This window comes from Nyctibius grandis, chromosome 6, assembly GCF_013368605.1.
Source record: "Nyctibius grandis isolate bNycGra1 chromosome 6, bNycGra1.pri, whole genome shotgun sequence".
Classification (NCBI taxonomy): Eukaryota; Metazoa; Chordata; class Aves; order Nyctibiiformes; family Nyctibiidae; genus Nyctibius; species Nyctibius grandis.
In genome coordinates this window covers 53956994-53984601 of record NC_090663.1, presented here as the reverse complement: position 1 = coordinate 53984601, position 27608 = coordinate 53956994, and the positions used below count along the sequence as shown (strand labels likewise).

Genomic DNA, 27608 nt, shown 5'->3' with positions numbered 1-27608 from the left:
TGTTCTTCGTCCTCCCTTTTCCTCTACTCGGTCAGACTTTCTTTTGCCGCTGTACCAGAGGCAGGTATTTCTGAGAGGCACTTTCCAAAGACCTCAGCTCCCACGCCGATGCTAAGGCCCTGCCAGCAATGCCGGCATCTGAGTTCATACAGCACGAAGCATGTGTCTATATGCTTTTCTTCCACAAAAAAGGGTCAAACATATAAAACACCACGACTCCACAGAGCTGTTTTGAAACGTGCTTTAAATTTCCAGGACAAACTCTGCTTCCAGCCTGCGGTGACCAGGAGCAGGGCGCTGGGGGAATGAATTCCTCTTCCCGCCGCTGCCATGACGTGGCTGCCAGCAGTTGCTAGCTGTGTGGGATGTCCCCCCCCCGCCTTTTCGCTTTGACCTTTCTCTTATTTCGCCAACATATCCCTAGATGGAAAATCACAGGGGGGTCATGTTTACACAGCTTCATACTTTTTAAATTGAGGCCAAATATTACACCACGCCGTGCTGTGCTGGGCCCTGGCACGCCTGGCGGTGCCGTCGGAGCCTTCCTTGGCACAGGGACTTGCTTTGCCTCGCTGACTTGACTCCGCGCCATGCTGGCCGGCTCTGTGTTAACCTTTAAGCGTGCGAGGGCAAGAGGCACGGGATTTCCACCTCGCTCACACGTTACCAACGCCAAGGGCCGCCCTAATGTTACTTGTCTGAAAGTGGGTTTTGTGGCGCCTTGTCAGCGGCGGCCCGGTTCTGACCGAGCCCACGCTCCCGGGCAGGCGGGTGCCCGCTCTCCCCGCTCGGCACCAAGCGGCAGCTGCCGCCTGCCTGGCCTAGCCTGGCGGTGATGTCGGGCGCGGGGGTCGCCCGGGGCAGCCGCGGGCCCTGCCCCTCGCCCGCCATAATCCAGGGAGCTTCCTCGCCGGAGAGCCCTCCTCGCCGAGTCCCGCCGGCGGCTCCCTCGGGCGGGGCAAGCGGCAGGCCCTGCTCCCCCCGCAGGCCGCGGGGGCGGGCCGGCAGGGCGGGCGGCACCCTGGGGCCGGGCCTCCCGCCTTGAGGGGGCCGCCGGGCCCAGCGAAGGCGGGCGTGCAGGGCGGGCTGCGGGAGGCGGCCCAGCCGCCGGCCGGCATGGGTGCCGGGGCGCTGGCCATACGCGTGAGTAAGGGCTGGGAGGCCGGGGGCGGGGACAGTGCTGCCGGGGGAGCGGCTGCGGAGAGCGACCGGGCCGTGGGGAGCGGGGTCGGTTGGCTGCCGCTTCCCTCCCGCCCGCCCCCGAGGTCCCGTGCCGGGTGGGGGGGAAGAGCGGCCGGGCTGGGCCCGGTGCCTTCTCGTCCCCAGCGCGCTCCTTCTCCCCTCTGGGCAGCTGCTGCTCCTTTGGGAAAGGTGAAGATGAATAAAGGCAGTTCAGGCTCTTCTTTTTTTTTCTTCTTTTTTCATTTTTTAAGCCAGTGAGCAGCTGTGCTGCATCGTGCGTGCCCTGTGTTAAGGTTGTTGGATGAGCTGAAAAAGTGCGTCCCCGTGGCATATAAATAGCTTTTCTCAACTCCAGTCGTGTTCTCTGGGCTGCGCTTCGCGGCAGTGTCGTGCAGAGACGATTAAGTTGCTTTTTCCAGCCTTGGTGATCAGTAACAGTTGCGTTAATATCTGGACAACTTTTCCGTGTCTAAAGTCAGATCTTCCATCCATAAGCTCATGTAACATTGAACTCTTTGTTTTGGAGCTGTTTTGAGGCGGTGATTTCATTTTGATTTTGGTTAGGTGTATGTTTTGGGTAACTATGTATCACTTTTTGTTCCTAGTTAGCGCATCCTCTCCAGATCCTGAAACAAGCTCAAAAATTTCCTCTTCTGTTCCTGTGGACATAGGAAATGTCTCTTAGTTCTTTTGCAAATTTAAATTGTGCGTTTCCCCAAGTAAATCCAGCTCCATGACTCAGGTTTGCAAATGCTAAAATGGAAACAGGCTGGAAACCTGTAACTGAGCAAGATTGCAAGGCTAATTGGAGGCCTTAATTGGAAAAGCTCTCTAAGCATCACAGCTGCTCAGAAACTGCTCAAAGGATTTTTGATGTCTTCTGAATTTGACTTAGGCTCCACGATTTTTGCCTTAGTATGTGTCTGCCTGGAGTGAGAATCATATATTATTCATTTAATCCTGAATGGGAACATCTCTTTTTAAAAGAGATGTGATATTTTAATAAGTCAAATTTTAGTTCAAACACTGATGTGTGTACTGTTTATTGTAAATATTTATAAGTTGGTCACAATAATGCTGGTTTTATTTGGATTTTGCAATTTTGTTTCAAAATAATAAAGAATATTTCAGGCATTTATACAAGCAACATCTTTCTTCAAGATCGGATAAGTGTTGCATAGGACCTGGGACTGTAGAATGCACATGTGCTCCAAATAGCTGTGTTTAATGGGAAAAACACAGCAAAGTGAGTGAAATGAACTGCCAGATCATTTTGAATCTGAAAGAAGGGCAGTCATGCTTAATAGCAGTATTGGTGCAGATGTTCATGTTGCTTACAGACTGCAGTAAAAATACCGTTTCACAAATGAAGAGATTTCAAGGGTTTGTTTAAAATAAAAGATGTATTCCTTGCTAAAATTCGTCTTAATGCAGTCGAGTGCCAAGATCTAGGCAAGAGTCTGAGCACCTCTTTGTGTTACTGTACAATATTCTCTATGTGTAAGGTTTCTACTACCTGTTTGTTAATAAAACAAAGTAGGAATAAGTTCATTTTTAAGCATCACACTAGCAGTGGACTTCTTAAACAAATAGATTGAGCTCCATGGTAGCAGTGGCCCCGATTCCTGCAATGTGATGTCAGAAGCATGAGGAAATTAATCATAGAAAATATTACTGGGGTTCTTTTTTGAGTGAGATTTGCTGAGTTGTACCGTGCTTGTCCACATTAGTGAAATAATGCTTAGGTGTGTATGGAAATCAGAACTGTGATAGGTGATGCTGCTGCTCTGCCTTGAGCTGTCTTTCCAAACCTGCAATACGTACGCTGATTTAGATTTCTACCTATTAGTGATCCTGTAAATTAATTCTACATTATGTTATCCCGTTTGTTTTGTTTGCTATGCTGTCATGTTTTCTCTGTCACTGCAACTCAAAACTTGTGAGAATGTTGTGCCTCTAGAAGAACCTATGGGATGTACGCAATTAAGGGTTTATTGTGGAGTGTTTTTTCCACCCCCCTTATTATGTGTGATTAGATTACATAGTCCCTTTCTAACCTTAAAACTTCGGTAATTAAATGTCGGACTTAGCAGATGCTAAACATAAGATCTTTCATAAGGATCCATCTCACCTGACAGTGGCCAAAATGAATCCCTAGGGAACAGCATCTGGAAGAAGGGTGCAGTGAACCTTCCTCAGACTGCTCTCCCAGACTCTGACAGGCATCCTGGAGGCAACTTGAACTAATGGTGGTGTACTGGGATTTTTCATGTTCGTGTTTGTCCAGTTGCTTTTGTAACCTGTCTGAACTGCATGAGTTACAAAAGCAGTCTCCTGTGAGTCTCAATTACTAGTTACTCTAGTAACAAGGTTGCATACAGAAGTGTGTCTTTCTCCCTTATTTTAACTACAGACTACTTAGACTCTTTTTCCTTTAGTTACTCTTCGAGTTTTTTCTCAGTTTATTTACATTTTCCTACTTCACGGAGATTTTCATGGGGATTAAAAGGAAGTAAGACCAAAATCTTATTCTGGAGCATAAACAACAGTTTTGATGGATGTGCTTATGTTGTAACTATGCAACCTTCTGCAGCAAATGTGACTAATGCACTTTTTTTCCCTCTGTTCCTTTAAGCAAAGCAAATCGGTTGTGAGATTGAAGGAGGACATGAAAAAGATAGCCACGCTTCCACTGAACAAGCAGAGGGACACGACCTGTCCAAAGGTGTTTGGTGTGAGTCTTCTGCAGCTCCAGCAGCAGGGACTGAGCAAGAACGGCATCCCAATAGTTGTGTGGAATATAGTCGAGTACCTCACCCAGCATGGTAAGCTTAATGGAGTCACTTTTGCTTAGTAGCACTCGTTATGCAAGAGTCTTCAAAGGGAGGGATCTGTCTTTTTTGTGGTACAGGGACTGAATAAGGTTGTGGCACTAACCACATGCAAAGAATATTACTGTATGTGGTTTGCTTCTTTTTCTGTCTGCCTTGATGCTGAACTTACTGTTTAATAGGATGTTTATAAAGGTAAACTACAGTGTTACGAAGCAGCACACTCTCATAAATAAGCTGTTCAGTTCATAAACAGAATGTTATTTAATTTGTGAAGGTTTGTGTCATTTTCTAGTTGCAAAACATTTGTCTTTAACACTTTCTGACAGTGAGAAGACGTAAATATCTATATAGAGATATTCATGTGCACACACACCCCCAAATCAGAGTATGTTACTGAGTAGGAATACATGTTCTTACAAGTTTTCAGATAATTCCAGTTATTATTAATGCCCTCAGGGAAGTAGGTGTCCAGTTCTTAGCTTCTCTTTGCATTCATTTAATGGGACTTTAGTTCCTGTTGTTGGCATACATCTCTTTGCAGAAATCTAGAGCACCATTGGTGCACAGATGTATCCTGTGGCAGTTGTTCAGCAACGGAAAAGACCTTGTGGAGGTAATTTCGTCTTGTAAGAAGCTGCATCTGGTTTTACCCTAAGGTTTTTCCTTTAGCTACACAGTAATGATAATCCAATTGCAGAGCCTTAGATTCCATGTCTGTATCTTGATAGACCCTTGGAAGATGATAGATGCAAACATGTCTTGAAAGTTAGCTTGGATTAAGGTACAGTGCAAATTTAAAACATGAGCCTACCTTTACACAGCAGCATCTTGCTTGATCTACTTCAACCTGCCTTAAAGCGGTCTGCTAGAACACTGAAAGAGCAAGGATGGAAAAGGTTTTTACATCATTTAGGTTTAATCAAAACCAGAAGCTGGCAAACACTCTTGACTGCAAGTTGTGGGCTATGCTCTGTGTTCCATAAAAAGATCTGAAACCCACGCAACTGTTTCCCAAATAAGAACTAAACAAGCCAAGTCCTCTGCTCTGCAGCAAGATTAGCTAGGCTTCTGAATGCCAAGGTGATTATCCAGCCCCGATAAAGATATAATTCATTCTCTTTCTCAAAAGCGCAAGCAAGATCTCAAAGATGCCCTCTTATATGGGAAATTCTTGAAATGGTTGTCCTGTGCTTGCCTAAGTTTTGTTTTGTGAATTAATGGTGAAGTTAACGGTGAAGATATTTTTAACAGAGTCCCAGGTATGAATTCAAACTATTTGGAGGCAGAGTGTTCTGTGAATCGTGGTTACTGTTTGTTCAGTATTGTCTTAAAACTCCTATTCTGCAAAGATGATGTAGTAGACATTGTGGAGCTTTTTAAAGCCACGCCATTTCAGAGTCTCTTCTAACTCATGAGGAACTGACTACCCATTTGAAAAAGCCAAGCTGAGTGTTGGGCAGCTACATCCTTGAACTGAGTTTGCATTAAGCTACCTATTTTCAAATTTATATGTGAAGCCAAGTTTTCCTATGCTGAATTTAGTAATTTCTGATTACCATTACCAGTATGTTCTAGCCTCTCTTTATTGCCATAAATGACTGAGGAAGAGCAAAGGAAGTTTCATCTGCATAGGGACTGGCCGCTTTGCTCACTTAGTGCTGCAGAAATGAAAATCGTTAATTGAGATGTGGTGTCTTCTACTGCCCCCAAGATGGCAGCATAGCATGTCGTATAAGTGTGTCCTGTTGTGAATGCAGCAATACAAGATGTGTAAGCAGTGTCTTATATTAGTCAAGTAAAATGCTTCAGTGCTTGTCCTTTTTTTTTTCCCCCTTACTAGACCAGTTTGTCTTCTGGTCCAATAAAAGAGATTATTTCTTTCTATAAACTCTGCTGCATCAGTATTGATTTCTTGAACTGCAAGTGTTCTGTCAGACTGCTGTTTAGTGGTGTCTACTCTGAACTGATGAAAACCATACATATTTTGATCCTTTCAGTGTTATGCTTCTGAAGAAGAATGAGCAAGTCCATAGACACAGTATTAGAAAAGGCAGAATTTTTGTGGTGAAAGTGTTCTAGAGAAAAATTAATTTACTGAGTTCAGTTTTAGGCACTTTACTGAAGGTTTTGAATCTCAGCATATACCTAGAAAGTGATGTTTGATACAGTATGATTCATCTGGCTTCCTCCATAGAAACCTCCTCCTTTCTGCATCTCCTTCACCACTTGTGGGGTGTCTGGCCTGAAGTGATCAATACCTTTTCTTTTTTGTTGTGAAATACTTTGGGCTTTGTGCCGTACAAAATACACATTTGGTCACTGAGGTTTTCTGCTACAGTAAAGTTGCAGTGCTCATTATGGAGTTAGTGCTGCAATCAACACGTGTTCAGATGGTTTTGCTTCATGATGGTCACAGGTGAGAAGCTGTTACCCTAAAATGTGAAGCTGGAAGTAGTCGTGTGTGAATTTGGCAGAGTCCTGCTCAAGGTAACAGGCTACCTGCAGAAGTGAAACAACAGAACTGTTTCGTAGTATCTGGATCCTTTTCTGTTGAAATACACTAATGCAAAGTGCATCTGTCTGAACTGCTTTCTGCGTGGTGTGAGGTTACAGCAATGCTGCTGAGTTCTGTGGGTTCTCAAAGAGTATCCCAGGCCTCAAGATCTGGTCACTAGTATTTTTAATTATCATAATCCAATTACTTGACTAGAGGGCATTTCTGGGGGGAAAATAGTATTGTTTTTTTAAACTGCGCTGTATCAGTTGCCCTCCTTTGTATTTCTATGAGTGTATTATTCACACTAGAATATCTGTTTCATAAGATCACTGGGATGTCTTAGTCTCACATGCAATGTGTAATTACAGGTATGACGCAGGAAGGCCTCTTCAGGGTAAACGGCAGCATGAAAATGGTAGAACAATTGCGTCTGCAATATGAGCGTGGAGAAGAAGTGGAACTCGTTAAAGATGGTGATGTGTACTCAGCAGCCAGTCTGTTGAAATTATTTTTGAGAGAGTTGCCAGATGGGATCATCACTTCTGCCTTACATCCCAAGTTCATTCAGCTTTACCAGGGTAAGTGAGAGGTAAAAGCTCCATCCTTCAGTGTGCTTTCTTTCTGGATAATTGGTTATGCAATGAGCATAACCAATACTCTCTGTTTCTTAGTTTACCTACTTTGTTCTGCATTTCCTTTGACTTCAGCTCTCACCTGCTCCCAGAGTGCTCATAGACGTACAATTCTGAGTCTTGGCAGAAATCACAATGGTGTTACAAGAGACAGAAAATTGTTTCTTATGTGTTTGGTAAAATCTGGACTACTTATGATTTTCTAATCCAGTTATATCTGCCGAATATAAACTGAAATGATCAGCTAGTGTCTTTGAGCAAGTTTGTAGACAACGTCTGCAGTCTCATTAGGACACAGATTAGCTTCTGTTTCCCTAGGGTGATTTCTGGCAACTTCGTTCTAATGGACTCTGAAAAGTTGTAACAACTTCATCTGCTAATCAAATTGAATATCCATTGGGCCCAAAGCATATGTTGTCTTAAGTTTCTACTTCTCACTAGGTCATGTGATTGCCCATCAAAAAATGAGCCAGTCTGCAAGTAACAGCAGACCGTACCACTTATTTCCCATCATAGCACACAACCTGGAAGACTTCTTTTTTCTTTCCTTGGGTTTTTTTTCTTTCAGGTGGTGGATCAACCATAAGAAGGAACATCACTTCTGCTTTAGAAAGTTGAAACTTGCACAACTGTCTGTCAAATGATTTCTCAATCTAATTCATCTGTAGCAGACTGTCCATGGTGGTGTTATGTGGAATAGGTGGTGGTTGGCCCTGTTCCTTGACCATGTAGGTCAGTGGCAGTTCTTTTCTCTTGCTGCAGGTGGTCGATGCCTCTTCTTACTGTCTTCCTAAGAAGCTGCAAAGTGAGTGGGTAAATGTTATTAGAGATGTGCTCTTTACAGTAAAGCAGGCAAATGTGATGCATGATGCAGAGGAGGAACGTGCGCTCTGACATGCATCCCCAGTGGAAGATGGTGCAGAGTTCTCACAGTCTTGTCCTAAAGTTTCCCTTCTGCTTTTCTTGCCTGCGGTGGAGATGAAGTTTAGCCATTGCCTGGAGGAGGGAGGACATGACCGTGTCTTTGCTTTCTTTCCTGATTGGGGATGTACAGAGTGTTGAGGGTGCACTGGAGAAGAGCTCTGTGCCTTCCCTTGAGTGCGGGCACTTCATCTGTAATCAGGTTTTATCTGGGCTGTGTAAAATACCTTCCTCATTTAGTAAAGTTGTCTGGGGCCCAAGGATAGGGTTCAGGAAGTGTTGTGTAGGAAGGTGCCGTTGTTTTAGAAAGTCCCTTTTTTCTGGTCATAGCTGTGCTTTCTTTTAGGTCTTTTAGATTTCACCAGATCTGACTCATGATCTGTATTTAATTATGTTCTTTCTCATAAATCACCATTTAGGTGGAAATTGTGTTTGAGTCACCTTCACTGTTCTGCATCCCTGTCCCCACAAAGGTCTTATCAGCATACTGCACCAGGAACCACTGATGTACTTCTTTAACAGAGCTGTTTGTGGAAAATTTAATTTGTTCTGCTTCCCACAGGAAATGCAAAATCCCCCCAATACTTTCTATGGAAATGAGATAGATATCCTTACTTAGCAGATTTACCCACCAAGCTTTCTTGTTTCAAAGAAAAGTTACTGGTGTAACTTATGAACCCAGTTCTGCAAAAGTCAGTCCAACTGTGACATGACTTCATAGCTAAGTTTGCCCGTATTGCACAATAAGCTCCAGTGACAGTCTCATTATAATTTTGATTAGGAAAAAAAAATCTTACTTGAAAAATGCCAGATTGGCTGTTATGGCAAGGGGAAGGCTTTTGTAAAGTTTGAAGAAAACTGAGGGTTTTTTCATGCCCTAGAAAATACAGCATAAATGAGCTGCTATGAACAGTACTGATGACTTTCATTGGATTCAGATTAGTTTAAGTGGTAGATGGACCTTTGTTTACAGTTAAATGATCAACCAGCTATGCAGAATTGGAGAAGTTATCTATTCACTTATCAAAGTATGTACAAGGGTATTCGTTGCAAAGTGGTACCAACCGCGTGCCTGAGCGTTCTTCATGTAAACTATGAAGAAAGTAGGTGAAGCTGTTTCTGAGCAGACAGGTTATTAAAAAATAGCTTTTAATCTGGAGCCACTTTGCTGCATGTCTACAGTGAAGGCAATTACAAGCTCTGTTACAACCTCTGTATTCCCTCCTGTTGAAGCTTTGCATGGGAAATGGATTGTTGGGATTATGTTAGAGTTCTTTTGGAATATTTTCAGGGATTGGTATCAGCATTTTTTTAAGCCAGCTGAGATCTTGACCTGAGAATAACACACAATTACTTTACTTCCTATAAAAATTGTTAGGAAGTTAGTTAAAAATAGCTGGATTGAAAATTGCAAGTTTTACCTGTAGCTGTAACCCTTTTTAATTCCAGGTGTAGTCTTTGTTACCAAACCAAAGAGTAAATAATCTACCCTTTTATGAAAAAGAGAGAACCTGACCCATTGGTAGTTCAGGAAGTCCGTGCAGCTGGTTTGGCATGCAGTCTGCAGCCTGTGCAATGTCGTGTGAAACGGAGCTCTGCATGCTGCCCCCAAATCCTGACACATTGCTGTTTATATAAATATTTAGCGTGATGCCAAGACTATTCAGTTCCAGAAAACATCACGTAGCTTATCCTAAAGGTCGTTTGGTGTGTCCTGACATTCTCTCTCTGCCCTTGGAGAAGGGCAGAGGCAGTGGGAGCTGAGGAGGGCCTCCCTCTGTAAATGATGTTGATCAAAGATGTGTGTAGCAAGTGCAGGCCAGGGACACACTGACAGTGATCTTTGTGTTGGCCGGTCTCTTCAGAGCGCCTGACAAATATGAAGGCTGCTCCTTGCAGGGAGTCCTGGGATAAAAAATGTTCACCACAGTTTCTTTTGTGACTGAGGCTTCACCACAGAGCAGAGCTGTGCCTGCCTGTGCAAAACAGGCCATGCTTACAGAGCGGTGGATGTTTCTTTCAGAGACCTCAGCTGGAAAGAATCAGCAGCTCCCATATAGCAGTCCCTGCTTGAGCTTGTTTATTCCTTCTGGCTTTTCATTCCTTATCTTTTATATCATGATCACTGACTTTTAAGACATTTGTACATACTAGGAACTGTATGCACAGCTCTTATTCCCTTTCACAGGTCACTTGCTTTCAGCAAGAGAGGTTGCTATTGTACTTTTCCTTTTTAGCATACAGAAAGCTTTCCCTTATGTGAATTTCTTTTTTGTTGTTGTTGCATTCCCTCCTCCAGCGGAGGTACAGTGAAATGTTGGCTCCTGTCTTCCTTTGGTACTCAGTCTAATTAAGTTGAATACTATTTGATCACTCTGGCTTCTTGACATTGCTCCATCCTAGAGAATTTATATTTTTCAGTGGGCAGCAGCTAGATGTGAGCTCTATCTCACATACCTCCTCCTGCTCACAGCCTGCCATGGCTGGCAAGGTTTTGTCTGGTGCCCATGAACAGCCCTGCTAGTTGCAGGGAGAGGGGTGGGAGGTGGTGGAAGGGAAGGAGCAGCTCCTTTCTGGATCAAGAGGTCAGTTCAGGGAATGCTTAGTAGCCAGCAGCTGTTTGAGTTACATGAACAAGCAGAACCAAAAATATAGGTTGTGTTGGGGTATTTTGGAGGTCAAATTTCAACCTGAACAGTGACTGAAAATGAATAAATGAGTGTGAAAGTTAATTAGATGAGAGCTGACCCTTTAACCGTGGTAGCTGCAGCAGTGCAGCAAATCAGATTCACTAGATGTCTGTAGTTCTCCCGGCTCTTGTGGCATGATTTTAACCTTTTCCTTTGGCTTTTATTGTAATTTTGTTGTTATCAGGACTAGTTCCAAACTAGAGAAGTAGCTTGTTTTCCACATGCAGAAGACGTTTGTTACACAGTAAAAACTCTTGGAACTGGATGCAGATGATGACACTCAGCAGAGCTGCAAAAGAAGTGAGAGTGCTCTGCTCCCAGTGTGTCGGAATGAAGCATAAATACAGCGCTGCAAAGTGCCATACTGATGCAGAATGAGGAGTCTCAAGTGAGATTGTGATGACAACCTTCTTATGATGAGGACTTCCAGCACTTCTGCTACTGATGGCAACAAGGCGTGATTTTTTTTTTCCTCTGGGGCAGAATCGTGTCTAGGCAGATTGCTTCTTGGCAGAGAGAGGCTGGAGTCCCACTTGCTGTAAACTGTGGAGGTGGAAAGAAATACTTTGATTCCTCCAACAGCCCGGTGGGTACAGTGGTACTGCAATGTACAACCTGCTGCCTGTGTGCCAAAGATTAACTTCCTAGGGCACATTGATAGCTATGGACAGATACAAGCTTTTATGTCTGCTCTCTGAGCTGGTAGTATGCAAAGCAGCCGAAAGCTATGCAGACGTGGTATCATGACAGTGTGCCCTAGACTCTCTTCCTCGCCTCGCAGCAGAGATAATTAGCTAGGGCATGGCATGGTGCTGGTACAGTTTCAGTGCTTCCAGGCTGAAGTTGTTTGGGGTCAGATCATTTGAGGCATAAGCAAAGCAATTACACACACCTGTCTGCAGGCATCTGTACCTTTAGTGATATTCAGGCAGCATGCTTTGCAGGGGCAAGGAGTAGCATGGAGAGGGATGGATTGGGGAATTAGATCGTGTCTGTAACATGTCAAAGAAACTCGGTATGTTCAGAAATAGGATGAACCATTGGAAAATATGTCCCTCTTGTTGTAATCTGTGGGTGTATACTGAAATTAAATAAGACTGAAAACACCTTTGCAAATGTGTATATGCCTCCTACACTGTTGAGGCTCCTGTTTCTAGTTAATTAACATTTTTAGAGAGACTGCCTGTCCTTTTCAGTTGTCTCCTTGACTTGTCCCTCAGTTGTGAGTCCCTGGCTCAGTTCTGAGGTGCCACACTGCCCTTGCTGGCTTCCTTGGCCCTCTGTCTCTGTCAGTCTGTGTTCTGTGTCCTCTGGCTGCTGAGGCTAGATGTGGCCTGAGGCTGTTGGTTTTGTTCCCTTCCTCAGCCCAAAAATCACCATCTCATCCCTGGTTTCAAGCCCTTCCTGGCTGCTCGTCTAGCTAGGCTTCGTTTGCAGACCTCTGCTGGAGTGCAGTCTGCTTCACATGGCTTCTGGCAGGCTGCCAAGATAAAAAAAAGCAAATGCCTTTGACTGTGTCTTGAGAGCACCTTCCCCTTAGCCTTCATTCTTCTTTTACTTCTTTCTCCTTCTCTCTGCTGTATTGGGCAAAATTTTCAAAAGATCTTAATGTGCTGTGCTTCAAAATCACGAGTGTTTGGTAGCTGGGCATATCTGGAAATACTACTTGGATATAGGTTCCTGAACTGCCTTTGAAAATCTGGCAGTCTGCTGTTTCCATTATTGACAAGCAAGTTTCTCTCGTCTCGGGATGCTGCAGAGAATGAAGCATATGCTTAGCTTCATGCCACCCTCTTTAATCGGACTGAAGAAGACAGACTGCACTTGGTAGTCTTGACTTCCACGGGACAGCTTGTACTTCACAAAATTAGGCATGTAGATAAGCTTAGGGCTTTGGCACACTTGATGCTTGTCTGCATGGTAGCATAAACAGCTCTGGTGCTCTAATGTTTCTCTGATGGTCAGTACCAGCTGAGTAAACCTTAGGGATTGACTTTGAAGCAAATTGAAAAATTGTCTAACAGGTGGACAAAAGGAGGAGGAATGCTCCAAGCAATTGGTTGTTGTGACTCAAGGCTATTTTTGATTTCTAATAAGTTGAAAAGCTATTTTATTTGAAGTAATATGGTCATGGATAGCAGAGGTACACTTGTCCTGAAAAACGTACAAAGTGCATGGAATACTGTGTGTGCGTCACACTCTAGATTCACCACAAATTGTAACAGTAATTTTTAAAAATAAAGCTGAAATCCATGAAATAAGTGTCAGCAGCAGGAGAATTAACAAATTAGTTTTGATCTTTGGATTGTATTGGGAGAAAGGCTTGAGTTCCTTTCCTTGCTTTTCTACTGGGAAGGGAGGAGAGAGAGGAAAGCTGTATTTTTCTTTCTCCCATCTCACAAGGACAAGGAATTTCATGGCTCAGTAAATGGGGTTTGCTGCCTCATGTTGTTCAGCATCTGTGTCCTTCAATTAGGGTAATTTCTCAAGATCTTACGATCTGATATCTGCCTCTCTTCTTGAAAGTACAGAAGTGAGCAAAGGTTTGGCTGTGCCCAGCGATAAGCATCTCTGATGTTGATCCGCACCACATAATATATCATGGTTAATGAACAGGGACATCCTACTCACCAAATACAACTGATGCCACGAGGCCTAATAGCTGTGTTTGTTGTCGGAGTGCAAACCTGTGTCGAGAATGTTTTGTGGAGGTTATTAGCATCTTTCTAGTTTGGAAGGGATGGAAAATTTTTCAGTAAATGGAAAAGTACCTATCAATCTAAAGCCCCAGTGGGAGGCTCAGAGAGACAATTAGTTCTCAAGGGCATTCCCTAATTAGGTGGTGGGGTGATGGTGGTGGAAGTGGTGCATTTTTCTGAGAGGTGGCTTTGGCTTTCCTTATCATAACTGCACGCAATTTATGGAAGAAAACACTATGTGCTAGTTGTCTTGTTATCTAAAGACAAGTATATTAGGAGGTGAATTTTAATGTTCTGGCTATGTGGAAATTAGTTGTGTTTTGTTTTTCTCTAAACTTCATGAAAAGATAATTAGTAATCAAGTCAGAGACTGTCCAGTCCACTTTGATCAGTGCAAATACAAATCCAATTAAATTCCTTATTGTTATTCCATTTAATAAAGCCTTCAGAAGCATCTTGAAATTTTGCTGCAGAAATAAAAATAATAAATCAGATTTCTCATTCATTACCAAGCTACCATAGTAGTGAAGCCATGATTGTTTTTATTCTGTATAGCTCTAAAAAAATTCTGAAAGAAATACTTGTGATAAATAAGCAAATAAGATTTTTGCTCATCTGCTTCATGCAGATTTGATATTTGACTTGTCTGAAGGTACTAATTTCTTAGCTGTAGAAGAAAAGGATATAATTAATCAGTTGTCTGAAATGTTTGGTCCTGTAATTTGACTGGTATTTTGAACTTTGGCCTGGTGTCATGAAAGAATTCGTATTAAGTCTGTGGTACCAAAACCAGATACCTAAAAATGAATTCTCCGTGCATATAAAACTTAAAAAGGCTTCTCTCACCATGTACTGTATTATGCACATCATGTAAGGCAGAAAACCTAAGCTTGGAAGCAGATGAAATCCCACAGGTTCAACTGTATGAAGTGGCAAGTAGGTACATACGAAACTCATTTGTTTCCCAAACTATATGCAGGATAAATCTTGTTTATTAGCCACAAAAATATCTGATTGTAAAACAGACCTTGTATTGCGACTTAATGGCTGAGTTCTCAGGAGTCACTTTCAGATATTTTTATACAGCCTGCTAATTTACACAGCTAACCACTTTTCAAAGCACTGTACCCCTGGAATACTGTGCAATCCAGACATGGAATATTTCTGGGAAATGAAAAGTGAAAACAAAGATGAAACTTCCGAAGCGTTTTTACATACCTTACACTGGGTTCAAAGCTTTTAGTTTTCCCCCCTCCTTTCCTTTTCCCCCCTCCTTTCCTTTTCCCCCCTCCTTTCCTTTTCCCCCCTCCTTTCCTTTTCCCCCCTCCTTTCCTTTTCCCCCCTCCTTTCCTTTTCCCCCCTCCTTTTTCCCCCACAAAAATGATGGGGAAATGTAAAATGTTCTTTGTTCCTGCAACGCAAGGCATGGGTTGTTTTCCTGCCAGTCTTCTCCTCTGCATGCTGGTAGCAGGACGTACAGCAGAGGCAGCAACTAGTTGCTGAACTGTTTCAGATGCAGCCTGTGTTATTACATCTTCTTGACTAAAAATGAATCTTGAAGACTGAGCAAGGTTTGGTTTTGATTGAATGCTGGGTGAATCTCCTTGCTAAGGATCCTAACATCCTCTGAATGAAAAAATACCTTGTTACCCTAAGCATGGGGAGGATGTCTGTATTCCCATGGTAAGCCAGCAACTGCTTTGGGACAAGGCAATCTGTTACAGAGAACACAGAAGGTTAGTATTTAGCATGAGCTCACTTTGGCTTTGTGGAATAAAGACATCCTTCCATCCACTAGAACTGTTTTTAAACCTTACAGTACATCTCTAAGGAAAAAGCCATTACCAAACAACAGTCTTGCAGCATTAACACCATCAACATATAAGGCTGATAAATAAAGAAAAAAAAGTACTAGAAGTGCACAGCTGCCCTCATGTTAATGCACACTGCTTATAATTAGATCAGTGAGGAAAACCTTTAGGGCCTGTGGTCTTCTATCTGAAAATGCTGTTGCACAAAAACCCAAGAACTCTGCATGTTTGAGAGTTTCAGTGAAATTTCATTTTGGTGGAGAGTAGAAATTAATATTTCCAAGCATTAAGGCATCTTGTTTTGGCATAAAGGGGAGGACATACTGAATTGTTTTCAAAATTTTGATTTTATTAACGTGTAAACCCAAGATTTTGGTGAATACAAATTACTTTTTGGAAAGTGTTTTTGGGGATGGAGAAGGGGAGCAAAGAATTTTGCAGGTTTTGAGTTCAATTCCAGAAGCAGAACACAATTAAGTAGAAGCTGTGTGTGAGGCCAAGCTTGTGTTCACTGCCTGGGTCTGTATAAACACAAGAAAAACAACAACAAAAACCTGCATGAAAGAAAATGGACCTTAGTCATACTTTGATATTACTCAGTTCAGTATGGGAAACTTTTATCTATACTTAAATTCTAGAAGATTGTACAGTATAACAAGGCTGTTCTCTAACATTAGGCCAAGTTTTGGCTTGTTATGGAGTGTAACACTGCCCTGAACAGCTTTTTTTTCCCATCAGCAGGACTCCTTGCCTAAGACTTAGTCACTCTGACAAAAGATACAAAATGGAGCTTTTCATAAAATGAACCCACAGAAAGTACTCTAGTACTGTTATTCTAACAACACCTGCATTTCAGGAGGCTCCTTGTTTTACTGTTCTTGCTTTCTTCTTTTTGGAGGTTTTCATGGGAGGGGAAACTATAAGAGAGTATGAGGCAGGGTTTGGGAAGTAGAGATAACATCCAGAAGAAGCATGGAAGCAGGAGATCTGGTAGAGTTGGAGTTAAAGGAGGTATACCTATAGTATGTCTGGTAGGAATAAACATGCTCCGATGCTGTTAGCTATGACCACTGCTGATTCTGCTCTGGAAAACAGTTACAATGTAAAGGTGAGCATGAAAAAGTGCCAGTGGTGGCTAAGGTGAACCTCAGGAGAAAGGTGGAGGTTCCCTGAGGAAAATTGAGGGGTTTGGAGGATTCTGTGTCTCTGAGCAGAAATAAGACTAAATTTTAGATCCCACTGCTTGATCACCCATATAAGAAAATTGGCAGCAATATAGAAAACCACATACATATGTTTTTTCTTCTCTTCTTTTTCCTAGACACTAGAAATGACATGCAGAAGGAAAGTAACTTGAAAGAACTCCTTAAAGAACTGCCTGATGCTCATTACTGCCTGCTGAAGTATCTGTGCCAGTTCCTGATAAAGGTTGCTGAACATCATGTAGAGAACAGGATGAACCTTTGCAATCTTGCCACTGTATTTGGACCAAACTTCTTTCAGTAAGTTGGGGTTTTCACTTTTCCCCATATGTTGACAGGGAGTGTAACAGAGCAGATGGCCAGAAGTGTAGCTCAGAACCCTAATTTGTCAGGGTAGTCGAACGGAGGCAATGACTGGGGCTTTGTGACAAATTTTAGTGCTAAAGCTATTGTTTGAGCTGAGTGGGAGTTGAGTTGCTCTCCCATCTCCTCTTGCTATTTTGCTAAACAGTAGGTCGGTTTTCTATGGCGTCGACAGCAGAGCAGGAATGTAACAATGAAAGGCCTTCAAACTGTATAAGTGCAAGGAGACTTGTGCTCATACAGTTTTCTTCCTTTGCCATCAGATAATATGGATGCTTCTCTGCAGAAGGCTTTCAGAAAGGATACCTGGGAGAAAAGGACTCCTATGCAGCATCCAGGTGCTGCATAATTTCTAGAGATGGGTACTGCATACTCTCTGCAGATTTGGCCTCATGATCTGATGTCTGTCCTCAAGATGCCAATGATTCTGGGCTCTTTATCCTTCTAGTATATTCAGAAACTGCTCTGGAGGTTATGGGGTTCCACTAGCCTCTTGAGACTTCTTACTGGACTCACTAGCTTTACTAGTTTCTTTCATTGGGCCCAGTTCCATGGTGCTTGTGGTGAAGACAACATGTTGTACATGCTAGTGGAGCTTTCAGCAGTAGCAATAAGAGCTATTTTCAGGTGCAAGAACACACTTGAGTGAGAATGTTTCTGTTGAGTCACTGCTGTGATGCAGTGTACCATTAGCATCTTCACCCCAGTCTTGTCTGTAATACACCCATTGGCTGGCATACAAGATCGAAAACATGGGAGACACGTAGGGAGCTTAGTTCAGTCATCAGTCTTGAAAGATGCGTGATATCAGCGAAAAGAGACAAGTGAGTTCCTTGTAGCAAATGTCAGATTTGTATTGATCCTTTTAAACTTTCACTCTGGAATAATACTGAGTTGCCTAGTGAGATTTAGATTAGATTAATTGCCTAATGAGATTATCTCTCTAGGCTTCCTCTGTAGACAGTGGAAAGAAGTAGGCTTCTTTAAACAGAGGAAACAGAAATTAGGTTCCTTCTAATGTATTCAGCCAGTTCCACATACCTAGGCTAGATGCTACCTGCTCTCTTTTTAAAGGACCATATCTTTTTCCATTGATTAGGGAGAAAACATGCAGAGATGAGCCGTTTAAACCAAAGCTTGTCCTTGTGACTACACTGCTGCCTCGTCTTAAAGATGTTGCTCATGGATGATGAAGGTGAATATGTTAGGATTAAAACATTTGCTGCGTTAGTACAAAAAGATAAAGCATATTTTGAAAAGAATTTACTTCCTCTCCAAAAGAAAGAAAACTCAAGAGACAGTAGTATGTGCAGGAACATATTAATATGAGAATTAGTGGAAGCACAATACTTCAAATTTCTGACAAGTAAAAGCAAAACAATTTTTAAAGATTACATTTGTATGGGAAGTTTGGGAATTTCTGTCTAAATGTATTAGTAGAGTTAAGAACAAACGAAATAAATTAGAAGAATCTGAGTCCAATGGCTAAATCTCTATGACTCAGACTCCCAAGTGGCTATTAGAATAATTTTTAGTTTATTCATCACTTCGTTCAGGGAAGTTTAAAAATTAGCTCTGTATACTTTTTGATGTAGAATGCAGAGAGTAGCAGTTTGGAATTGCAATTGGCATCCCTAAGATTAAACCAAATCATGCTTCTTAAAAGCTGCATAGTTGTTGCCTCAACTGATCCCTGCTCCTAATATGGCATAGAAAAGATGTAACAATTTTTGTAAGGTATAGGGCCTGTGTGTAAGAGGGTTGGAATGACATCATTCCATTGCAGAAGACTGAGAAAGGCAGAGTTCACTGGAGATGAAAACACAAGGGCTGTTGTGGCTGCATACGAGTGCAGCCAGCCCTGCAGTTGTGACATGCATTGAAATAAGTGCTCATGTAGCAAAAGAGACAGTGAAAGCGAGGCTTGACACTTAACAAATGGCTAATGTGTTTTTTAGAAGACACAAATGTGTCAGAATTATGGATGTAGATTTTTATTTAAACTAAGTTTCATCATCTGTTAATTCAGCTATGTGTTTAATCAGATCTTGATCTTTTCAAGGTAGTTCAGGATTGTGGTCCAGACACAAAGATTGTGAGCAACAGTTCAAACACCCTTTTCTCCCATGTTAATGGATGCGGCCTTAAATTGCTGGAACTGTGACCATCTGTACCAACGAAGATTTGATAGGAGGAGGAAAGAACTTGCAGCACGGAACTTTAGGCATTGGGCTTAGCCAGCTGGCTGGTCAAGCAGCCAGAGAGAGATCCTCAGGATGCAATTCAGAGCTCTGAAGTCTGCTTGGCAGGGACTGTCTTACTACTGGCTACAGGCAGCCCCTAGAGAGACTAGCTGCAGAAATTAAATATCAGTAGGTGGTTGAAGCGAACACTCCTCTCGCTTTGCATTGTTTGTTCAGAGCAGTGTACAGGGTATTTCTCTGGGACAAGGAAAGAAGGCTTAGCATCCAGCTTGTCAGCAATTACACTGCTGAAGCAGGTAGATCTGAGATTTTTCTGTCAGAAATTCACGCTCATGTCTAAAATTAACATCGGGATCTGTGTAGTTATCGCACAGTGTCAGAGAAGATAAAGCCCGTCTGCTGATAGTGAAGGATTACTTTCTACAAGGTATTTTTAGTGACATTTTAGCTATTTAAACATATTATCTCCTACTCCATAACTGAAGCTGTTTAACAATTGAATAAATCTCACTGTTGGGTCACTTGCCAGACATTTAGACTTCATTTTAATTCTCTCTATCTCATTCTATTTTTCTACATCATGTTCTCTGTAATTTATCTCATCTCCTAAACTTTCAACCATTATTACTTTTATCTTATCCACTACTTCCCCTACTTGCTGTTTGACAAATTGCACTGGTGCTTTTCTAATGAAAGGTTATCTTGTGCTTTCTGTATTTCTAATGAATACAAGAGGGAAGAAAATGGCCATTTGTATTCATTGTAATGAAGTGTGATGTAAGATATAGGAAAATGTAAAGGGCGAGGTCAAACAGCTCAAAAAAGGAAAATATGATGGTTTGAGATTTAGTGCAGTGTTTTCTTCCAACTTGGATTGTTCACGTTTATTGTGATGGAAGCCAAAGTTCAAGTACACAAAGAAATACAACCTTTGAGGAACAAAGAGCATGAAGGTATAGGAACATAAATAGTTGTCTTTTCTGTCACTGGGCTAATCTGTGTTGAGTATTAACACTTGCAGCATGGTTACTCTTAGAGGAAGTTGTTGTCCATTGACCTGAATTTCAGCTCCTGTAGGGCCGTAGCCTTAGTTATGGCTGCTGTGTGTCTCCACTCAGCTCGCACAGCTTGTGCTGAAGAGGAAGGAGAGGACCAGCTGGGATTTCTCTCCTCCTCTCTGCTCTCTTGGAGCTGGATATCGGAGGACCTGCTGCACTCATCCTGTCCTTTGGTTGGGATGGTAAGAGATGTCAGGTCTACCAGTTACAGAGTAAGTAGAGGATCCATTTGCACCCTTTTTTGCAGCTCTCTCTAAAAGAATGATCTGTGTGTGTGGCCTCCATCATTCAAGCCCTCGCTAACCTGACTGTGTTTCATTCCAACAGAGATTAAGTATGTTTTGAGGGATTGCTCCATCCCCCCAAAAGTGGCTGGCAAATGCAGGCATCCAGTTAAAATGCTAGAGTTAGATGCAGTTATTTCTGTATGATGACTACATAACAGAAGTTACCTAAAGGGTTGTGCAAGAAACCATTAGGTATGGAGAAAATGCAGATTGTCTTTAGGTGTGGAGAAAATGCAGATTGTCTGTAGGGAAGTTGTAGGTATTTCAGAGATTCAGAAAGATTTCTAATGTGTTGCTGAATTTGTAAGAATTAAAATCTGTTATAAAGTTCTGCATGAATGTCTTACCTTGGTTTCTAGCAGCCTTGGAGCCTACACAGATTGGGTATATGAAGCTGAAGTGAAAGCAGAGGGGCTGAACTAGAACCCTTCAGTGAGTAATATTGGCCTTTGAAACATTACGTGAATGATCTTTGTTTTCAGGCAGTGCAGTCCCAGTCCTGCATCAGTCTTAAAAACAAATGTAAGTCCAGGATTGGGGTCAAAATAAGTACTGAAAATTGTTGTTCTAACATTCATTATTGCAAATGGGAGCATGCAACATAACCTTTCTTACAGGGTTTGTCTAGATTTTAAATACTGCATTTGCCAGCAGGGTAAAGGAGTTGTTTTTCATAAGAAGTCAGTACGCTACACCCTATGATGCAAGTTTAAAGCATCAAGCATAATGTAGGAAGGCCATAAATGTTCTCATCTGTAATCATATTAAATACTAATGAGTGCTTGCCTCCTCTTTGGGAAGTGCATAAGAGACTATTTTGCCAAGCCTTTCTGTGGTACATTTTTATGTTTTCTTCTCCTGTTTCTTTTCTGTTGTGTACTCAGCTTTGTCATCTGGAGTCCATTGAATGGCCCGTATGTAAAATAAACTAAAGATTGCTAAAGACGCATTGCTCTCTTCATAAGTAGAGGCGTGTTCTGGCCAAATTGCATCTCAAGTCTTCTGCTCTCCTAGTGATCACCCACCCCTTAAAGTTTCAGATGAGAAAGTTTCTCTTTTATGATCTGTCCAGTGTCAAGTGTTATGATATCCCCTATTTTATCTGTTGAATGAAATAGTGATTATTTCAATAGGAAATGCTCTGTGTTTCGATTTGGACGGGGTTTTTTTGTTTGTGTTTTGGTTTGGTTTTTGGTTGAAAAACTCCATGAAAATAAGTTACTGCTCTGGGTTGGAAATGTTCTTTCTTCTGATCTTGATTGAGGATTGGCAATAAAGCATGCACCCAGAATTTAAGTGGAGGAGCAGTTTCACAGGAAAAACTACAATCATAGAACATCCTGAGTTGGAAGGAGCCCACGAGGATCATGGAGTCCAACTCCTGTCTCCACACAGGGCAACCTAAAAGTTAGACCGTGTATCTCAGAATGTTGTCCAAATACTTCTTGAACACCAACAGGCTTGGGGCCAGGACCACTTCCTTGGGGAACTTGTTCCAGTGCTCAGTAACCCTCTTAGTGAAGAACTTTTTCCCAATATGTGCAAAACAAAATGGTGTTTGAGCTCAACAATACAACTCAAATACAATCACAAGGAGCATTTTTAAGAGGCACTGTTTAGAAATGTTTGGAGATGAGTGATGTACTTTGTGAATGAGTGTGAGGCTATGGACTGCCCTGTCCCCCCCTTTGTGTAGGTAGCATTTTCAAAGATGCCTTCTGTCGCTGCAATTTCCTGATGAAAAATGGAGCTTTTGCTGGAGCAAAAGATTTTGCATATAAATGAAGCCAATCTGTAAAGTCTTTGTGGCAGCATCACTCTACTGCTTTGCGTTATCTGCACTTCCTGCATTTTGCATTATGTATCTACTGCATGTAAACAGAGATGGAATTACTGAGTTGACTTAGGCTCCTAAATCTGATGTTACTGAACATATCTGGAACAGATTTTAAAATGTAGGAGGTTAGGTGCCTCATGGGATTCTCCAGTATCTCAGAAGCTAAGACACTTCTGTAAAATTTCAATAGTGGTGCATGTCCTTGTGGTTGGTCCAAACTGGTGAGATGTAAGTCTGCAAATGATGCAGAGCATGTAAATGACACACACACAGAGATGAACACCTGCCTCAAGTTAGTGTTGCTGTGTCTTTAGCTACCTGTTAGCCTCTGATCTTGCAGCAGAGTTTGCAAACACAAATATGTGCCTGTCTTCAGCTGTACCAGTTTGTGGTCCAGAGTGTTAAATCACTTTCATCAGCTGAAGTACAGGGCCCAGTTGTGGCCATGAGATCACATCTGTTATAGACACAGTAATGTCTGTCTAGAGGGACAGAGCAGACTGCCTGAAGTTGTAACCTCTCAAGATTACTGCAGCTCTGCTCTCAAAATTTTCGGTCGTGCTTGTTGAGGGGCTTATGGGCATCTGAGGTACTAATGAAAATGTTTTGCAAGGGCTGGAGAAACAAAAAAAAACATGCAGTGTTCACTGTCCTCTGAGTCCCTTAATTTCTTGCAGGATCCCTTAGGAGAATGGTAAGGTGACTTTGTGGTGCTCCTCTACAAAAGGTACTGTACAAACAGCAAAAGTAGCAGTCAGAGAAGACAGAGGATATAGCCCTCAGTGGTTTATAAATAAGGATTATGGTGCTGTCATTCCATGCAAGCTACTTCTGCAAAGCCTCTTAAGGAAATGGTAATGCGCATTCTACATCTCAGACAGGGTGGGGTTGAACACTGTGGGGAATTTGTAGTGAGACACACCATTTCACATGGAAATTGCTGGTTCTCAGTTGTGACAGGGACCTGTCAGCAGTTGTTGCCTGGGGAAATCAGTTCAGTGATCTCAGTCCAGATCATTATAGGCAGGTAGCTATATCCCAAGTCCTCCTGGCCCTCGTTTCCACTTGAAGCACATTTCTCCACGTGGTGGATGGTGACAAAGCCTTTTAGTGATGCCTGTCTTGTGCCAGATGCAGTCACGTTTGGATGTGTTACTGCACCACTCTCAGCAGAGTCTGGAGATTCTCTGTCTCATAAGCCCACTCTACATTTAGCCTGTTACAGCTTGTTTACGGGGACTCTGAGGTAAATTCATTTAACTAACACATGAAATGTAAGTTCTTTCACAGTGAGTTAATCTGACCTCGTATCACTTTAGTTCTGAGTAAGAGTTGTGGTACAGGGCTTTGATGTGGTTTAACCCTTTGGAGACTAGCTTTCTTGAGCATCCCCATGGAAGAAGACACACTCCTGGCTTAAAGCAGCCTGGAAGAACCCAAGGAACAAGTGAGCGTGGGACCACATGGGCGTGAGTGGCACGGAGCTGCGGTGGGTGGGCCAGGGGCCAGGCATGCTGGTAGGACACTGTGCAAAAATGTGAAATACTGCTGGGTGTCATAGTTTGAAATGCAGGGCTAACAACTTGATCCTATTCCCAGGTAATATTTTAACTTTGAGAACTACTGCTTTTTCTGCTCTAAACTGGCTTCACCAATAATTTCAATCTTTAATATCCTGTAAAACCTGTGGTACTAACACACCTGTGCCCTCAGCCCTGCTTGACTGAGTCAGATACTGTTAACACTGGTGCCTCGTTTAGATGAAGCACATTTTTTCCAGATAATTAACGTGGAATTCCTATGCTTTGCGCACAGATTGCTCCGAGCATCTCCCTGGGAAGGGCAGGGTGTCTGAGGAATCTAAAAGGGGGGACACTAGAGAATTTGCTTCTGTCACTGCCTGTACTGTGTATCTGTTCATGAGTTTGCAAGCTACTGTTAGAACTCAGTGGGAGTTTTCCAGCTCAAATCTCTAAGATAGACCTGACCCAACAACATTTTTTCTTCTAGAAATGACCACAGAAATTACACATTTATGCCTTCCTTCTAGAAAATATGTTTCTGGTAGTGAAGCTGATGTTCTGCTGCTGTTTAGGTGCGGCTACTGAAGTAGTTCATACACACGTGGCTATAAGGGGATCAAGTCCTACTGCTGAGGATTTTTTAACTGGAGTAAGATGTATGTCTAACTCTAAAAGCAACACAGTTATAATGCCTAATTAACATGCAAATTAGACATAAAGGAACTATGACTATGAACACAGTTTTACTGTGATGTTTTAACAAGGTCTTCACAAAAGCATATGAAAAATTTCCAAAGAATAGGGTGTGGATCATGAAAGTGGTAGCATGAGAATACTTTCTCATAGGACTGGGTTTTTCTATTGAGTTGAAGTAAAATTTGTAGGTATCGTGACTTTTCAGACTAAGAAAATCTGAAGTAACTATTCTTTTTTTACACACATTTTCAGAAAAGTCTGATCAGACTGATGGATCATGCAACAGATGGGTTTTAACTGGTATAAATATGCAGCATGGTGTGTGCTCATAATCTAAACTACTTATATATACTGAGCTGAAGATTCATTGCAAGGAAAAGGTCACCATAGATAGCTCATGGAATATAATAGTCTTTGCCATGATGGAGGTCTAATAATAGCAATTAAAGGAAAAAATAAATTAGAAACTTTGTAAAATATGCCTGTTTAATTGGCAGAGAGATGGCGATGTATAATGTATGTTACACTGACATTAAAATAAACCAATTCATGCTGCTCTGCTTGGTTACATTCAGAGAGGGGTGCTTAAAAAGACTAAAGCCATGAGCTTTAGCCTTGAGTTCTGCATATACGTATCACAAAGTGTTCTGCATATGCATGTCACCGTACACGCACAGAATTGTTCAGAATAAGATGTTAGACTTTTCACAGATTCAATTTAATAAAGTTTAACTGACAAAGTAATGTGGGGAAGGGAGGGCAAGAAAGTAAGGAATTGTGCAGAAATTACATACTGTTTGTGTGCTTTGTGGAAACTTTATAGGCTGGACTCTTTTTCAACCAGGAAGCGTTTCTTGGTGTTAGCTGTTGCCAGGGGGGAGGTGTTGGCTCCCAGCAGATGTGGTTTTGGTCAAGATTCTGCTCTTAAACTCAGTGAAGCTATCTGGAGTCTTTATTTTGACTTGAACTTGCTCTAGTACATTTTCAGTCCATTTCCTAGGAATGAGGTTCGTAGGGGTACCAGGCTTATTTCATGGTACCCTGTTTTGGAGAAGCACATCAGGAAGGTAACAGTCAAGATTTGCCTGAATTATCAAGCAAGCTCTGTGCCATGCCAGTTCTGGAGCACATCATTTAGCATGGGAAGAGGGGTTTCCTTAAATCAGGTTGCATGGGCCTATTGCATACATACATTTTCTTTTATTCAGACCAGTTACTATCTATTAGTGAATATGTGACGTTCTTTAATGTGAATTTCCCCAAGTATACATGCACATCCATCAATAGAAATTGTCTCATTTTTTCTTTGTTTAGTCTGAGGCCAGGTTCCACTCTAATGAAATCAACGGATTTATTTAGGGCAGTTGAGATTGACCCGTTTTACAGCTGGCCATGTTCTGCAGGGTAAAATAATCTAATTCCTTTAAACTTAAGGTCCTGTGACTCTAGCATGTATTGAATGTTGAAGTGACAGCAGGAAAGATTCTTCTCTGGAGTTTACAAAGATGCATTGTGCTGCAGTGGGATCTTCTCCGTGTTGACATGTGGATCTACTGCAGAGAGTAAAATATTGAGAAGGATTAGTAAGCATGCAAGCCCCACAATAAGGCGCGCTTTTTGGTGGCAAATTTCTGGGGGCATCTGCTTTCAGAGTTTTCTTGTTGAAATGCACATCTGGCCCCAGTAAACTATAGTTACAGTTTTACAGTAGACAGTTATTTGTAAATTTTAATTTGCTGGTTATAGTAAACAATGGTTTACTTTCGAGTCACATCATTGTAAAATAGCTCAGAGGACATTTGTTTAACTTTTGGGGGGTTGGGTTGTTTTTTTCTCTCATATGACCACTAGTTGTCCTCAGCCAAAAAATACTTGAAACCTTTTTCGTTTCTGGTTTTTGCTCCCCTGCTTCTTCTCTTTAAATCTTTCCCATGTTTTCTGTACCTCCTGATCTGCAGTCTCTGCCACTTTATAAGGTCCTTAGAAAATTCACATCTATGCAACCACTTTGTGGATTATTGAGAGGAGAGTGCATCTACTGGAAATGCTGTACAATGGGAAAGACTGGATGACTGGAGAAATATTTTAAATTCTGAAAAAGATTCCTCAGAGATCTTACTTTTGCGTAAAAACAGATTTTAAGTCAATTTTGAGCACCAAAGTCTGATAAAGCATGCAGAAAGCCTACATCCTAGCAGATCATTAGATGCTTCAATTAGTTGTGTGCTCTGTTGTGAGTAGTATGCATTTTTTACTACATGACAGGGTTGTGTGAAACACATGAAAAATGCAAAGGAGCATAGACTGCAATATAATGCTTCTTCCAAATCAGTATCTTGCCTTTTCTTTTGCGTGTGCCTTTAAGGTCTGTGGCAAGCAATTCCTGACTGCACAAGGGCTGGTTCTTCTTCTGCAGCCAAGCTGTTGTTTTTCTCCCAGGAAGTGAAGGTTAGAAACCTCTTTTTATATGAATATTTTAGGCTGTTCTGCAGAAGGCAGCCTCCATCTCCATGTTTTAAGAAGCCCTGTGAGTTATGAGCCTACATTCAAGAGGAAATTAGATTAAGAAATGTGATGTACAGCATGGGGTCACTCTTCCCATTAACAGTTCAGAGCATTTAAATGCCTCGTGCTGTCTGTGTTGCAGTCGTGAGCCCAATTTTTAGCAAAGTTGGTGGTATCTCATTTGGTGATGGTCTCAATTAGATCTCTACCTCAATTCTGTGCAGTAGATAGTTTGAACAATGGATACAGTATTTAATATCAGTTAGAAAAACTGCAAACAAACCGTGGTAATTGTTACCACCATTGATACAATCCTCCTTTCCAAGACAAAGCTTCCTGTGCCTCTTAGCCAGCCTGTATCCACAACTGAAATGTTACAGAGACTCTGTGCAGGAACTTCTGTACGTTGAGTACCTATAACACTCTGCTTTGTGTTCTGTCCAATTTTAGTGTGCCCTCTGGATTTGAAGGTATAAAAGAACAGGAGATCTGCAACAAGATAATGACAAAAATGCTGGAAAATTACAATACCTTGTTTGAATTGGAAGGTTTGAAGAAGGACGAAGAAAAGCCTGTGTGTGAAGAGCTAGCTAGAATTATTTTGGTAAAAGTGAGTATCTCTAATACTTCCTTTTCTTATAGCAAGTCAGTAATGCAGGCTTATTGC

General features: G+C 41.9%; 1 protein-coding gene across 1 annotated transcript in view; it reads left to right on the top strand.

Moving 5' to 3' along the window:
- The first annotated feature begins 1040 nt into the window (after window positions 1-1040).
- The window catches only part of FAM13A (family with sequence similarity 13 member A), a 136502-nt gene continuing 109934 nt past the window's right edge, over window positions 1041-27608 (top strand). Inside the window, exons 1-5 of the mRNA XM_068402928.1 lie at window positions 1041-1143; window positions 3818-4007; window positions 6882-7091; window positions 16588-16768; window positions 27392-27551. Of these exons, the coding sequence (XP_068259029.1) occupies window positions 1117-1143; window positions 3818-4007; window positions 6882-7091; window positions 16588-16768; window positions 27392-27551 (768 nt within the window). The 5' untranslated portion in view covers window positions 1041-1116. The remainder of the gene's footprint in view (window positions 1144-3817; window positions 4008-6881; window positions 7092-16587; window positions 16769-27391; window positions 27552-27608) is intronic.